At 48.7% G+C, this 16,795-nt stretch overlaps 1 protein-coding gene across 1 annotated transcript in view; it reads right to left on the reverse strand.

Annotated features, from left to right (window-relative positions):
* Nucleotides 1–1,319: 1,319 nt before the first annotated feature.
* LOC135086467 (discoidin domain-containing receptor 2-like) overlaps nt 1,320–16,795 on the reverse strand; it is an 80,920-nt gene continuing 65,444 nt past the window's right edge. Inside the window, exons 7-19 of the mRNA XM_063981193.1 lie at nt 14,654–14,861; nt 14,015–14,291; nt 13,333–13,600; nt 12,987–13,059; nt 12,498–12,777; nt 12,202–12,444; nt 11,906–12,148; nt 11,610–11,852; nt 11,445–11,556; nt 10,079–10,228; nt 8,281–8,390; nt 5,364–5,615; nt 1,320–1,745 (exon numbers count right to left, since the gene is read on the reverse strand). Coding sequence (XP_063837263.1) covers nt 1,322–1,745; nt 5,364–5,615; nt 8,281–8,390; nt 10,079–10,228; nt 11,445–11,556; nt 11,610–11,852; nt 11,906–12,148; nt 12,202–12,444; nt 12,498–12,777; nt 12,987–13,059; nt 13,333–13,600; nt 14,015–14,291; nt 14,654–14,861 — 2,883 coding nt within the window. The 3' untranslated portion in view covers nt 1,320–1,321. The remainder of the gene's footprint in view (nt 1,746–5,363; nt 5,616–8,280; nt 8,391–10,078; nt 10,229–11,444; nt 11,557–11,609; nt 11,853–11,905; nt 12,149–12,201; nt 12,445–12,497; nt 12,778–12,986; nt 13,060–13,332; nt 13,601–14,014; nt 14,292–14,653; nt 14,862–16,795) is intronic.

The following is a 16,795-nucleotide window of genomic DNA, read 5'->3' on the forward strand; positions in this document are numbered from 1 at the left end:
GGGTGCACAGCCACACTTACACTTACAATAGAGAGATTACACTAGGCGTACAATTGGTTACTTATGTCGGGGCGAAGACCGACCACGAGCGCGCCGAGATCACGAGCCTCTGCGGGCCAATGTGTCTTTGTGCGTGCCGAGCCTGCTCTACGACATAGCCTCTTACATAAATAATTTAAATAACTCAAACTTCATTTTACAAGAATATACATCCTAATTTAAGGTCAATCATATGTTGATAGTGTTAGCATTGCTTTTGTGTTTCAAAACCCATATGACTAAGTACTTTTATTGTTCGGCCCAGCCGCTCAGGGCGACGGAACCGAGGTATTTCGAGTACGTTTACAATGCGATTATTCCAACGACGTCCGTAACGCAGTTTTATAAGGACTACACACTGTTCATGGAGTGATAATCGAATAACAAACACAAGGGACTCGCTTATCAATTTGCCAGTGATTTTTCAATTATTATTGTCTGCAGTGCAGGGTGGGTTACATGTATACAGAGTATTAATAGACACCAATATTAAGTCGTGAATACAAGGAAATTATTCTATGCGGTATACAGGGTGGAAACGATAAGTGATCTCACTCGATTATTTCTAAACTACACAAGATATCGAAAAACTGGTTACTGATCCTGAAAGTATTTCAAGAGTTCTTTCTAACGGTATTAGTAATAGGTTTCAGAATTAACTGGATCTATCCGAAAATTCAATGTTTTCAGCCTTCATACTAAATGTATGCCAGCCATACAATATTAAAATAAAATAAAATAAAAATAAAAATCATTTATTTTCAGACAAAAGACACCTAAAATAAACCCTTAACTTGCATTCTCATTTGAAATTATTCATGGAAAACATTGGTTTTAGGCTTTACTTGCTATAATACTATCAAGACATGAGTGCCATGACTGTGGCAGTACTAAATGGAAACATTGAATTTTCGGATAGATCCAGTTTATTCAGTAACCTATTATTAATACCGTTTCATAGAGTTCGTGAAGCATTTTCAGGATCAGTAACTAGTTTCTTGATATCTTGTATAGTTTAGAAATAATCGAGTGAGATCACTTATCGTTTCCACCCTGTATGTACTAAACTTAATCACGTGACTGTATTTTATCGGTTAAGATATCGTGTAATACGGGCAACAGTGTTCGTCGCTTATCTGCGGGTCGTTCGCGGGCGCGGGTGGTGCGGGGGGCGACAGCGGTCGCACACGGCGGCGAGCGCGCTGCGGGCGCGCGGGGGCGGCGGCGCGCGCGGGGCGGGGCCGCAGCAGGCGGAGCGCGCGCGGGTCGTGCGGGGCACGCGTCACGCGGCCAGGCGGCGCAGCAGCTCGTGCAGCTCGGCGAAGGACGGCCGGCGCGCGGCGTCGCGGCGCCAGCACGCCCGCATGGCGTCGTAGAGCTCGCGCGGGCAGGCGGGCGGGCGCGGCAGGCTCTCGAACAGCCCGTCGTCGGCCTGCAGGTGCGCCAGGTTGGCCAGCACCCCGGCGTCGGCCAGGTGCGCGTAGGGCCGCACGCGGCACAGCGTGTACACCTCGTACAGCGTGACGGCGAAGGCCCAGGCGTCGCTGCTGGCGGAGTGGCGGCCGGCCAGCGCCACCTCCCAGGCGGCCCAGCGCAGCGGCAGCGGGATGCGCCCCGCCACCTTGTAGTAGTCGCCCGCGTACGCCTCGTTGTCGGTGCCGAAGTCGCTGATCTTCACCTGGTAGCCCTTGCCGATCAGGATGTTTCTGCAATCGTACATTATTCATTACTAATATATTCAGAAATCAATTACATACAGGGTGTTTCTTGTAAGGTGTCAAGCCGAAGGCAGATGATAGGTGAAGACTAGACCTATCGATTTCACCCCCATGTATGTTCTACAATTTTTCGTAGTACAGAAGTTATCGTTAATTTTATGATTTTTTCAAATTTTAAGTAGGCTTTAAATTTTTTTATCTTTTTTTTAGGTTGACTTTTCTCAGATTTCTTTTTTTTTTTTGACAGATTCCCTAACCATTGCAGATGTCTGAAAAAAATAATCACCTTCCTATCTTTGATGCAAAATACAAAATTTTTGCAAGAAACATAAAAAATATGCTTTTAGCAGAACATTCTAAAATTTTCAACTTAAAAGTTTGAAAACAAAAAAGAACTTCCATAGGTCCAAAATCATGTTAAAAACTGCGCAGTTTTCTGAACTTTCATAATGACACAAAAAAACATGTACTTAATAGGCCATTATTTTCTGTAATCGCTCCACTAAAATGATTAGTCGGAGAATCCGTTACATGTTTTTGACTTTCTTAGGACTATCTAATGTTTGCAATCCCCTAAGTTTACGTTACGTTACTAAAGCTTCCTCGTTGTGAATAAAAAAAATGTTATTTTCAGTTATTGTCTCTAAATGTGTTCTCAGCACGGCACGCATTGTCTGGAGGTTAATCAGCCAGCGACCCTGACCACTGGTAGCTTGGGCCCTGTTCTGTTGCCAGCGGATAAACTACTTTAAGAAAGAACTAACCCACCACCACCCATGGTTCTTCCTGCCTCACGGCGTACGAACCGAATTTCGGGAGAGCGCGCGGGTACTTGCTCTGGACTCTTTTCCCCGGGCGCTTTGCTTGACTCCCTACAAATTTCTCTGATCCATGTCCCTTCTCATAGTCAATTCTCCCCCTTCTGGGGCTTGACATTACAAATACGGTACTTCGCGTCGGGCTGCTATCGTTGATAAATGTCATCACTTCTTCTCATAACTTCGCCTGATTATGCGCCAGGAGTGCGCGAACTCGCGATCCAGTTACTGCGACTACTCGTGAGGTCCTGGTGATAAACAGGTCCTTGCTCGGCTCTCCGTATCGCATCCAGCATCTTCTGTCGAGCTTCGTCACAGAGGTTACATTCCCAAAGTGCGTGTTCGCGGCTCTCTTCGACTCCCTCGCCGCATGGGCATAGTGCAGACTCGCACAGCGTCATCCTGTGTAGGCGCCGCCTGAAGCACCCGTGCCCAGTTAACAATAGACATGTTGACACCACCAATCAATTGACGTACTTTTTAAAACTGTTAAAACGAAAATCTCCCATAGATTTTGTATGGCACTACAAGCAAGTGACGTCACTATTTTGTCAACTCAAATAAACTACTTTTCTCAATTACAATGCGATCAAAAATCGTAATTTACAGGTAATTTAAAATTAATTAAGTTATTAAGACCAGAATAAAGTGTCTTTTTAGAAAAGTTGTGATTTCGAATTATTGGAGAATGGTGTCAAACTGTCCATTAGGAAATCACGTAATCAGGTTCAACCCAGCCGAGTGAGCGCCTCACCGCCACGATGGGAAAGAACTGGTACAGCTCACGTCCGTCGCTGCTGGCGTCCCACCGCTCCTGCCAAAGGGCCACGGCATCCCTTCTAATGGTGCGCTTCAATTCCCGGCGCTCCCTGGGGGCCAGTTGGATTCCCTCCTCCGCAAGTCGTCCTGCACGAGAGACTTCCAGGTCGGCGGGCAACACGCCGGCAAGCACAGGTAACGCTGCCGTGCTGCACGACCTGTAAGCCTTCGTGAGTAAAATGAGCGCCGGTCGCTGAGTGCTCAATAACACCTTTCTCATCACAAAAATCGACGAGCGTCGGTACCATACGGCCGCAGCGTATGTCATCGTGGCCACATAAATGCCTGCGTACAGCACACTCAGGGCGGGGTATCTCACGCTCCATGACGTCGCGCTGACACGCGAAACCTTGCCAAAACCATTGGCAGCTCGTAAACCGATCAATCTCGCATGCGGCACATAGGACCTAGCCTCGTCGAGGGTCACACCAAGCACTGTCGCCCGTGTGACTTTCGCAATGGAGACGCCGCCGAGTTTAATTACGGGAGAGCGCTTGAATCTGCCCTTATACGTCATAGTGAGAGATTTTCCAGGGGAGAAACTGAGTCTGTTGCGGGTTCCCCAATCGGACATAGCTCCCAAAACGGACGCGGCCTTGCGCTCGATCTCAGAACGCGACGTAGCCTCGATTGTGATCGTCACATCGTCTGCGTACGCTATTACGTGCACCCCTTCAGGACACGGCAGCAGCAGGAGGTCGTTGAGCAGGAGGTTCCAGAGCGTTGGGCCCAAAACTGATCCCTGGGGACATCCCATGGTACTGCGCTTCCACGACGTTTGAGCCCCTACATAGAGGCCCACACGTCGGTTTGTAAAGTAACTAACCAATGACCTGATGATATTAGAAAAACAATGAACAACCCACCACCACCCATGGCCATGCCAACCTCGCGGTTATAACTGGCCGAATCGCGGGAGATGCGCGCGGAACTGCGTCTGCCGTAGCAGGTTGCACTCTGCCGCGCGCAACGCTTGACTCCCTACAAATTCTTTGATCTACTTCCTTGTCCCTGTGCGCTACTCTCCCCGTTCTGGGGCTGCGACTATCACTATAACGGGTGGCACCCTATGGCGCCGAGCCGTTCGGTGCTGTCCTCCTCACATGCCACTTGTACGCGAACGCCTTGAGCCGTTTGAAGTTCGCCTCTGACGCAACGAGATCGGGGTACCAAGCGGGGCCGTGCGTCTCCAGCACGACTCCCTGCAGCAGCTCCTCGCGTGTGTCCCTATATAGGGGACAATCCCACAGTATGTGGTGACGGTCCTCCTCGAGCTCTCAGCACTCGCAGCTCGCACTGTCCCTCAACCCCGACGTGGCTGGGAGACTCGGCATGCGCTGGGTCGTACCAGATTATGTTACTTCCCAGATACTAACGGGGCATGGGTGCTTTAACAAGCGCCTGTGCGATATGCGTCTCCGGACCGCCGCGGAATGCGAATGTGGGGAACGTGAAGAGGACAGGCACCACGTTCTGTGGTCCTGCCCTTTGTACGAAGACTTACGCCAAGCTCTGCTTCAAGGAATCGTGCTCGAGAGACCCGGACCTGCCTGGTACTCCGATCTCGTCTCTTCGGAGGCGAACTTCGCCCGGCTGCGCGAATTTGCGTACGGCTGGCATAGGAGGAGGACCGCTAGCGCTGCACGGCAACAGATGGTGCCATCCGTGCCGTGAATGTCAGGCCCCAGAAGGGGGAGAACTGAAATATAGGGACAAGGACATAGAAAAATAACTTGTAGGGAGTCAAGAAGTGTGGCGCGGTGGAGTGCAATCTGCCTTAGGCAGCCGCAATTCCGCGCACACCTCCCGCGATTCGGCCAGTATAACCGCAAGGTTGGCATGGCCATGGGTGGTGGTGGGTTGTCCCTCAACCCCATGTTGCACAGCCGCTTGTTAAAGCAGCCGTGCCCCGTAAGAACCTGGGAAGTCACATAATCTGGTTCTAGCCAGCGCATGCAAATTGACTGACCGTGCGGCGAGGTCGCGGTGCACGAAGCCGAGCGCCTGCAGGTAGCGCATGCCGGCGGCCACTTGTTGTGCGACCAGCAGCAGCGCGGCGGGCGGCGGCGGCGGCGCGGCGGCGCGCAGGAAGGCGCCCAGCTCGTGCTGCAGGTACTCGAGCACCACGGCCAGCGGCGCCGCGCGGCACACGCCCACCACGCGCGCCAGCTGCGGGCACGCCAGCGCCGCCAGGATGCGCACGTCGCGCTCGAACTCTTGTCTGCAACGCACACGATTCATTCCACACTGTCCCAACTACAACTTATACAGGGTGGAAACGATAAGTGATCTCACTCGATTATTTCTAAACTATACAAGATATCAAAAAACTAGTTACTGATCCTGAAAGTGCTTCATGAGTTCTTTTAAATGGTACCAATAACAGGTTACAGAATAAACGGGATCTATCCGAAAATCCAATGTTTCCAGCTTCCATACTAAACGTATGCCAACCACTCAATATTAGAAGTGTAATTTTTTAAAAACTTAAAATAAACTCGTAAAAGCATTCTCATTTAAAATAATTTATGGAAAACATTAGTTTTAGGCTTTATTTGCTATAAAATTTGCTATAATAATATCAAGAGATGAGTGCCATATCTGTGATAGTACTAAATGTATGGAAGATGGAAACATTGATTTTTTAGATAGATCCAGTTTATTCTGGAACTTAATATTAATACTATTGGATAGAGCACGTGAAGCACTTTTAGGATCAGTAACCAGTTTTACGGTATCTTTTGTAGTTTTTAATATTATGAGGCTGTACCAAATGTATGGAAACCGGAAACATTGAATTTTCGGATAGATCCAGTTTATTCTTTAACCTATTATTGGTACCGTTTGATAGAGCTCATGAAGCACTTTCAGGATCAGTAACTACTTTTTTGATATCTTGTATAGTTTAGAAATAATCGAGTGAGATCACTTATCGTTTCCACCCTGTATACAGTGTGAGTCACGACAAAGTGCACATATGAAAATAGGTGGAAGTATACCTATTTTTAATTTATTTTTAATAGACCTATTTTTATCGACAAAAAAGAGTCAAAAATTTTAATTTTCCAATTACTTATTATAAAGAAAACGTAATAACTTTTAAACTAAGACGTATATCCTGATAAAATAAAAACATTAATATTGCTAAATAACAGGCGATACTAAAAAAATACATAAAATATTCAGAAAATGGAAACAAATAATAAAAAATGATACATTTTGAGGAAAATCTGCATTTTTATTCGTGTTTTTTTTTTGTTTTATGATAAATTTCTCCAAATAATGCCCCAATAACAGGTGGTATTTATTACTTTGTGTTATTCTTTATCGTATTACCTTTGAAAAACCAAAAATCCCAAGTCTCTATCCCTATCGCAACGTTTGCAATAACCGTTTGGACTAAGCCTCTCCGGGCGCGCCATTCAACGCTTCGTTAACAACAAAACTAAAAGTAGCTCTAAAGGATGATGGGCAAAAATGTATGGAAAGTGGTACCCGCTCCAATAGCCATAACCAATATATATTTCAAAAGGCCTTTAGATGTAGAAAAATGTCTGCTATGGGGCCAGTTCTAATTCACGTTTTGAAAGCAATAATTCCAATAAGTATTATATGAAAGTATAACACAATCATCCATGTATACGAGTATGTACTATGACGAGAATCTATTAATATAACTAAAATAAACATTGAAAAGAAAAGGATTATCCCTACGATGAACTACCCAAGCCATTAGCATTTTATTCGCTTTCATCATCATCATCATGATCATTATAGCCATAGGACGTCTAGTTGAACATAGGCCTAACCCAAGGATTTCCACAATGGCCGGTTGGTGGCGGCCTGCATCCAGCGCCTTCCCGCCACCCTTTATGAGGTCGTCGGTCCATCTTGTGGGTGGACTTATTGGGTCTTGTGGGTTTATTGGCTTTAGCAATCCACAATAAAACCTTTAAGAAGTAATAAAACTCCAACACCTTTATTAATAAAAGTTACACCCTAGTTGAACTCTGGCTTAAATTGTCATTTGGTATGGAAATGTCATTTTAATCCAAGGTTCATCCTAGGTATAACTTTTTATTAATAAGGGGGTAGTAGTTCTTCAAATAAAAACATTTATTTCACAATTATCCCTATTAATAATTATAGAGTTAAGGAAGGATGCTGGAGCAGTAAACCCTTCATGCCTCGCATAACCTAAGACCATACGATGGACACGAATGATACTTCGGTTACACAAAAAGTCAGTTTAGCTCAGAACGCAACCAGATCTGAGGCTGGTGGCCATAGTAAATGTTGTTCGTCTTGGTAAGACCTATCAAATGACACTACAAACATAACCATTGGAGTCGAATACCATTTTGCAAAAAAGTATGTTTATCTTCGAACACAACCAGATCTGAGGCTAGTGGCCATAGTAAAAGTTGTTCGTCTTGGTAAGACCTTTCAAATGACACTAGAAGCATATCTATTGGAGCCGGGTACCATTTTGCCCATTGTCCTTTATAATTTTGATAAAGACAAGTGGACAGACAAAAAGGACAAAAATGTTGCATATACGTAAAATATTATTCAAACTGTTTTCACGCGTACGAAGTCGCAAGCATAGCTTTAAATAATCTAAACATAATATAACTCAAAGGTGACTGACTGACTGACATAGTGATCTATCAACACACAGCCCAAACCACTGGACGGATCGAGCTGAAATTTGGCATGCAGGTAGATGTTATGACGCATAGGCACCCGCTAAGAAAGGATTTTACGAATAAGGGGGTAAAACGGGATCCACGCGTACGAAGTCGCGGGCGGCCGCTAATACATTAATAAATGTATTTAATGTAAGTCAAACAATCCCCAAAACGGCAATCAAGAGCAAGTCTCACCTCTCGCGCTCGTTGGCGTCGGGGCACAGGAACTTGACGGCGACGAGGCGCGCTTCGGGCGTCACGACGCCGTCGTAGTCCGGCACGCCGTCCGCCTCCGCCACGTACACCTGAGGACAACAATCACCACACTTTAATCAATCCATATTCTTACCGATCGACTGAGCAAATAACTCATGTTTTTACCAAAAAAAAAAGTCAAAAAAAGTCAAAAGTCTTTACGATTGCCCAAGAAATCTATATCCCATCAAAAACAATACTTGTCAAAAAAACCAAGTCTCGCAACTCAGTTGTTCTACGGTAAAAAGTTGTGAGATCCATGTAATACCAAGTCCAGGCCAGGAAATCTTTAACGTTTTACATAAATTATTGACTTGGCCATCGCACTAAATAATTTAATTTACACGTGTTTTCATGTGATGGCCAAGTCAATATATTTATGTAAAACGTTAAAGATTTCCTGGCCTGGACTTGGTATTACATGGATCTCACAACTTTTTACCGTAGAACAACTGAGTTGCGAGACTTGGTTTTTTTGACAAGTATTGTTTTTGATGGGATCTCATTTCTTTTTGTATTTTGTAGACAGCAGTTATGTATCTAGAAAACTGGACCGAGATTGAAAAATTTTACTCGACTTGGCGGTTGCACTACCGTGCCCCCAAATCTCATTTCTTTTTGTATTTTGTAGACAGCAGTTATGTATCTAGAAAACTGGACCGAAATTGAAAAATTTTACTCGACTTGGCGGTTGCACTACCGTGCCCCCAAATATTTTAGTTTTTCCTTGATTCATACACCAAACACTACTTATATTCCAAATTTGAAGCTTCTAGGTCTGCTAGAAGTGCCTTAGAATTTTGATGATCGGTGAGTCAGTGAGTCAGTCAGTGAGTGACAAAATTAAGTAACTTTGACCCGTTATAATTCTTAAACTACTGGTTCAAATTGAATGAAATTTTAAATATACCGTGTCTTTACAATGCCTGCATAGCTAATGAAAATTCAGCCTTCTAGTTTTATCCACAACGAAGTTACAGGCGGTCGAAAATGGCCTGAATTGCTTCGAGAAAAGGATGGTACGGCCGTGCCGCTTTTTTGCTCGACTTGGTGGGGGCACTGCCGTGCCCCCAGATATATAAAAGAAAGTCGTGTTAGTTACACCACTTATAACTCAAGAACGGCTGAACCGATTTAGCTGAAAATTGTCAGGGAGGTAGTTTAGAGCCAGGAAAAGGACATAGGATACTTTTTATCCCGTTCGAAATAAAAAAAAAGTCTGCTTATTTATTGCCATTAAGGCGGAACAAAGTTCGCCGGGTCAGCTAGTTATTTAATATAACAGCTATAAAGCAATGTATCTACAAATCACGGTAAGTTTTTAAAAAGTGTTTAGCATAATAAATGGTTAAAGTATGAAGTTATCTTTGCTGTTACAATTCCGTACGGTGGACATTATAGTTTTGCGCCATTAAGCTTTAGGCCCAGAACAGACGGTGAAACGCAACTGCAACGAAACTGCAACTGCTAGTTACTTTTGAGTTGCATCTAAGTTTCTGCATAGCGTCCATTGAGAGAGCACACTTGATGCGACCAGTTTGAAACTTTCTGTTTCATTCATCAGAATCATCAGAAAGTTGCAGTTGCGTTTCACCGTCTATTCTGGGCCTAAGTCTCCTATAAATACTGCCAGCAGCGTCACACATCAAGCCACAGCCCCGCATCTCAGTTAACAAGGAGCAGTCCTTGCACTGCTAAAAAACAAAAACAAGACAACAAAGACGTGTACTGAACTGACCGTGCCGAAAGCGCCCTCGGCCAGCTTGGAGATCATGCGCAGGCGGTGGCGCGGCACCTCGGGCACGGCCGCGCCCGCCAGCCGCCGCGCCAGCTCCGACGCCGCCGCGCGCGGGCTCGGCGACTCCAGGCGCACCATGCACTCCTCCTCCTGTTGTACCGGTACCATTCAAAATCAAAAATTCATCATCATCAACAGCCCTTTACAGTCCACTGCTGGACTATGAGCCTCCTCCACTATAGTGGAGGGTTTTGCCATAATCTCCACGCTAGGCAGGCGGGTTGGAGATCGCAGTTTAAAAGATTGATGTTTTTCAGAGAGCGCTGCTGCCCATTCTCTGTTTGATGTGTAGTCCCTAAGTCGCCTCTTAAATTAGTAATTAAAAATTAAAAATATTTATTCAGTTTAGACCCACAAGTGGCACTTATGAACGTCATTAAGGATACATCAACAATGCTAATGTATTTTCAACAATTTCAGAAAGTTTGAATGATTGTAAACAAGCTTTTATGTCGATTGATTGATAGTTATAGGCACGTGTATCGCAATGAGGGCTATCGTTTTAGCGCTCACCAGTTTGCGCCACTGTACAGTAAGGTCCTGTCACTTGCTAGTAGCGAAGACAGTGGCACCAACTGGTGAATGCTAAAGTGGTAGGAGGACTATCGCATTTGCACTCATCAAGATGGCGCCACTGTAGAGTCAAGCGCCAGGGGTACCAACTGTTAAGTATAAAAACGATAGCCCTCATTAAACACATTTCATCATCATCGTCATCATTTCAGTCACAGAACGTCCAAACATGGCCTATCCCAATGATTTTCAACCAAACAGGGTAATAGCGGCCTGCATCCAGCGCCTTTCTGCCTTCTGTAGCCAAGCGCGGCAGGTCTCATCAACTCGACGGGTCTGTCAGACAATCCATTGCTAATTCGTTGGGTCGGGGTTATGTAGGCGACTAGAATCTATTCACGTGACACATATGTAATGTTACAAGCCAGCACTGACCCATAAAGCGGACAGTGATGATGGAGACCTCCACTTCGAACTCTCCCTATGTTCTTTGATTAATATCATTGCGGTTTTGTTTCCCAGTCGGTGAAGCACCTGATGTCGTGCCCTGAGTGCCCAAGCAACTGCACTCAGGAGGATTTGATGAGTGCTACTGACAACGCCACTCTAGTGGCGGAGTTTTGGGCTGACACTGTGTAGGTCTGTTGTCGACACGAAAAGAAGAAGAATATCATTGCGGATCCAATGGCAGTTTGACTTTCCTCCAGGACAAACTTGACCTCCACTGGTTGTTTTTATTGTAGGTCGAGCTGTAGCTATCCTAGATCGTGGCCACACTAGTCCCGGCACTGACCCGTGCGTCGCGCGCGCTGAGCGTGGGCGAGCGGCGCGCCAGGCGCAGCGTCTCGGCGGCGCCGCGCTCGGAGCCCGAGTCGCCGCGGCGCCGGCCCGGCAGCGGCGCCCAGCTGTATGATGGTGGCTACACTAGTCCCGGCACTGACCCGTGCGTCGCGCGCGCTGAGCGTGGGCGAGCGGCGCGCCAGGCGCAGCGTCTCGGCGGCGCCGCGCTCGGAGCCCGAGTCGCCGCGGCGCCGGCCCGGCAGCGGCGCCCAGCTGTATGATGGTGGCTACACTAGTCCCGGCACTGACCCGTGCGTCGCGCGCGCTGAGCGTGGGCGAGCGGCGCGCCAGGCGCAGCGTCTCGGCGGCGCCGCGCTCGGAGCCCGAGTCGCCGCGGCGCCGGCCCGGCAGCGGCGCCCAGCTGTATGATGGTGGCTACACTAGTCCCGGCACTGACCCGTGCGTCGCGCGCGCTGAGCGTGGGCGAGCGGCGCGCCAGGCGCAGCGTCTCGGCGGCGCCGCGCTCGGAGGCCGAGTCGCCGCGGCGCCGGCCCGGCAGCGGCGCCCAGCTGTATGATGGTGGCTACACTAGTCCCGGCACTGACCCGTGCGTCGCGCGCGCTGAGCGTGGGCGAGCGGCGCGCCAGGCGCAGCGTCTCGGCGGCGCCGCGCTCGGAGGCCGAGTCGCCGCGGCGCCGGCCCGGCAGCGGCGCCCAGCTGTATGATGGTGGCTACACTAGTCCCGGCACTGACCCGTGCGTCGCGCGCGCTGAGCGTGGGCGAGCGGCGCGCCAGGCGCAGCGTCTCGGCGGCGCCGCGCTCGGAGGCCGAGTCGCCGCGGCGCCGGCCCGGCAGCGGCGCCCAGCTGTATGATGGTGGCTACACTAGTCCCGGCACTGACCCGTGCGTCGCGCGCGCTGAGCGTGGGCGAGCGGCGCGCCAGGCGCAGCGTCTCGGCGGCGCCGCGCTCGGAGCCCGAGTCGCCGCGGCGCCGGCCCGGCAGCGGCGCCCAGCTGTATGATGGTGGCTACACTAGTCCCGGCACTGACCCGTGCGTCGCGCGCGCTGAGCGTGGGCGAGCGGCGCGCCAGGCGCAGCGTCTCGGCGGCGCCGCGCTCGGAGGCCGAGTCGCCGCGGCGCCGGCCCGGCAGCGGCGCCCAGCTGTATGATGGTGGCTACACTAGTCCCGGCACTGACCCGTGCGTCGCGCGCGCTGAGCGTGGGCGAGCGGCGCGCCAGGCGCAGCGTCTCGGCGGCGCCGCGCTCGGAGCCCGAGTCGCCGCGGCGCCGGCCCAGCAGCGGCGCCGAGCTCAGCTCCGGCACCGCGTACTCGTAGTTGGAGCTGTCTGCGCACACAAACACACACACAGGTTATTATACGTACACTTACAACTACGTAATGATTTAGATTCATAAACTCGCAGATTATTAAGTAATATAAATTATCTGAAAAGCGAAGGGACTTAACCTGCCTAGCTCACCCTTACATGATATCTCCCTTACTCTTATAATAATATCTATTGGCAATAGGGGATTGATGTTTTTCTTCCCACACATTTTCTCAGCGCCAGCCATGTTGTCGCGAAATGGAGGTAGGGCAAGCTATTTCGAGGATTCGTATAAATGCCCTGAAAGGATTCGTATACTAATTACTAATAAAGAATTTAAATTCAGATATTTGTATTTGAGCATTGAAGTCATTCCCCTGGGAATCAGGCTGGTGGGGCTCCTGGCACTCGCTAGGGGGGGCGGGGTACCGGAGCGGCTGGGGGGGCTCCTGGCACTCGCTAGGGGGGGCGGGGTACCGGAGCGGCTGGGGGGGCTCCTGGCACTCGCTAGGGGGGGCGGGGTACCGGAGCGGCTGGGGGGGCTCCTGGCACTCGCTAGGGGGGGCGGGGTACCGGAGGGCGCGAGCGGGTGCATCTCCAGCAGCACGGAGCTGTAGCCGCAGTAGGGCGCGCACTTGAGCGGCTGGGGGGGCTCCTGGCACTCGCTAGGGGGGGCGGGGTACCGGAGGGCGCGAGCGGGTGCATCTCCAGCAGCACGGAGCTGTAGCCGCAGTAGGGCGCGCACTTGAGCGGCTGGTAGGGCTCCTGGTACTCGTCCGCCTTCATCTCCATGGCGCACTCCATGTGCAGCTTCGAGTCCGGCGGCGAGCACACCGAGTAGCTGCCGGAACAAACGGGTTTATTGTGGCAGTGTAATGAGCAAGTAGGTCAGTGGTGCAGACCTGTTGTCCCGCCTGGATGCCCACCCTGGGGGGAACCTGATTAATCATGCTTTCCAGGGAGGACAACAGAACTGCACAACTGCGCCATATTGGCACTTCAGTACATAATAGGAAAGAATTCTTTGATCTCAACTCTAGATAAATATATAAATAAAGCAATTGTCTGTAATATTGTTATTTTGATAATTTAGATTTTAATATTTTATGTACCTATAATGTTGCAATGCCCTTACAGGGCCATGTTTCGGGACTCTGTATTAATATTTAAGATCCAAATGTACCAACATGATGCAATAAACATTTATGACTATGACTATGACTAATGTCACCGGTGCTCAGAGACTGAGACTCACCCGTCCAAGGCCATGGGCTGCGCGGCGTGGGCGGCGGGCGCGGCGGCCTTGGCCAGCGGCGAGGCGAAGCACTTGCGGTGGCGGTGGCGGTGCACCAGCAGCAGCACGGCCACGCCCAGCAGCACCGCCAGCGCCGTCAGCACGCCCACCACCAGCGCCAGGTACAGCGGGTCCTGCGCGCGCGCCGTCGACACCGGCGCCTCCGCGGCCGGCGCCGGCGCCGCTGGCGCGCCCGCCGCCTTCCCCACCTCCATGGAGTAGTTGCCTTGCGCCACGTCTGCAATCACACACACGTTGCGTTTGTTTTGTTCCATTCTGTTTGAGAAGCTAGAGAGTAGAGAGCTTACGTGCGCGCGATTTGTAATTTACGAAGTCATTTCATCTTCCAAAATATTAAAAAAGTCACAAAAGTGAGAGTTTCATTGTGCCAAATGTATGAACTTGGAGGAGGCATTCGATATTGTAATATAATAAAGTTACTGAAGTCCACTCATCTTGATATTTGTACTCATAACATCAAACTATCGATGTTAATAAAATGTCAAGTCACGATTTCCATGACGATTGCCCGCTTATCATGTGGGGCTCGAACCCACTAAAAACGTGGAGTGTTCTGGTCGGAACCTCGCGCGCACTCACCGCTGTCGAAGACGACCTCGCTGATGAGGATCCAGCGCGCGGCGAAGTGCAGCTCGATGCGCACCCACTTGGCGATGCGGTGGTGCAGCTTGATGGACACGTTGCGCGACGCCTCGAAGATGAGGTCGGGCTCGGGCGCGAACCGCACCGCCTCCTCCTGGAAGCGCGCGCCGCCCACAGAGAACGACACCACCGCCTCCGAGAACACCTGCGCACACCGCCACACCACAGTCATACATCATCGCTCCACCCCATGGAAACTAAAGCCCGGACTGTGAGCACGTATCCTTATTGCTTGCTGTCGCGACTGTGCGACGGGCGCCCGCAGTGAGTGTGCGAGAGCGACAGCAACATAATTACGCGCGAGCGATAAGGATGGGTAGCTTGGGGTCATTGGACAAAATTCTACGTGCTCGCAGACCAGACTATACACTGGCTCATTCACGCAGCGAGACTGGGGACATGCCACAAATCAAAGTAATCATACATGCGCGCTGCGTCCACATTGACCTAACCGCAGGTGTGACAAATGTGACTGACTGACTGACATAGTGATCTATCAACGCACACCCCAAACCACTGGACGGATCGAGCTGAAATTTGGCATGCAGGTAGATGTCATGACGTAGGATAAGGCTAAGAAAGGATTTTACGAAACTTCACCCCTAAGGGGGTAAAACGGGATCCACGCGTACGAAGTCGCGGGCGACCGCTAGTGTATTATAAAACGACTTATTATTATCATCATCATTTCAGCCACAGGACATCCACCGCTGCACATAGGCATCCTCCGATGATATCCAGATTGACCGGTTGGTAGCGGCCTGCATACAAAACGACTTGTCAAAACAAAACAAGATGTACACAAGTAAAGGCTATTCTCTAGCTAGACAATATTTAACTAGCAAGGCAAATCTACGCTAGTTAAAATAAATAAATAAATTGTAACAAAACAGCACACACCAGTCATTCGCGGGTAAAGCGACACGACGCAATAAACTCGCTAGCCAGCCGCAATTCATCATGAAGTTTAATTAACTCTGCATCTTTTTAAACCAATAATATATTCTGCCACCAAAAGTATCCCTTGATGTTTTTGCTGTCATATTTATTGATAAATTGAATGATGTGATGAAGCTTGATTAAAAGTTACATATTTTACTCTCCAGTTCTCCATAAAAACGACAATTAGTGTCCGACCGAAACTAGTTTTACGACCGAAACCGAAACCGAAAACGAATTTCGGCAACGGTGTCTGTTTCGGCCGAAACCGAAACCGAAACCGAAACTTCCTTACAAGGCTCATATTTTGAGGGAAAAATAAAGAAAACGTTATTATAATCAGTCAGTCTTTATTGTTTTCTCTTTCAATTGAATTAAAATTGAACTTATAAAGCGCCTTTTCGAATCGCTAAAATAAAGTGACAGTGAGCGGGGCACATAGCTCGTAGAGCTGATGTCCGCTGGGGCAGGAAAGTTCTTCCACTAGGTGGACCGACGATCTGGTGAAGGTCATATGAGGTGCCTAGATGCGAGCGGCGCAGGATCGGTCTTCGTGGAAATCCTTGGGAGAGGCCTTTGTCCAGCAGTGGACGTCTTTCGGCTGAAACGAACGATAACTACCTATTAAAAAAGAAAAGTCTAGATTTTTTTTAATTACTCGCAATATTCAGGACATCTACATAACCCGTCCCATGGTCGGGTCTTTTACCTTAATAATTTCTCAATACAAAATTGGTAGTAGGTACGTAAGTTAGTATCTACTGTACTTGCCACTTGGATACCTTGGTGATAAATACTAAAATGAACTTTGAAACTCTGAATCCATAATATTATCACCATGAAATGCACTATAACTAACTACTAGAGATGGGCCGACTAGTCGCCGACTAGTCGGGAAAGCCGACTATTCGGCATCATTTGTAGTCGGCCGACTAGTGACGACTATTCGGCAAAATATGCCGATTATAATCGGCGCATTACAAAATTATGGTTAAAGAAATTTATTCTCAAAAAAGACAAATAGTCACTTACATGAGAACATCATTTACATGAGTATTTAAATAGATCGTTCAAAACGCTTATTTTATTCATAGGTAGGTACTCATTTAGTGCATTCGTATTATTTTATTTTATTTTTAT

Source organism: Ostrinia nubilalis, chromosome Z (genome assembly GCF_963855985.1).
Source record: "Ostrinia nubilalis chromosome Z, ilOstNubi1.1, whole genome shotgun sequence".
Lineage (NCBI taxonomy): Eukaryota > Metazoa > Arthropoda > Insecta > Lepidoptera > Crambidae > Ostrinia > Ostrinia nubilalis.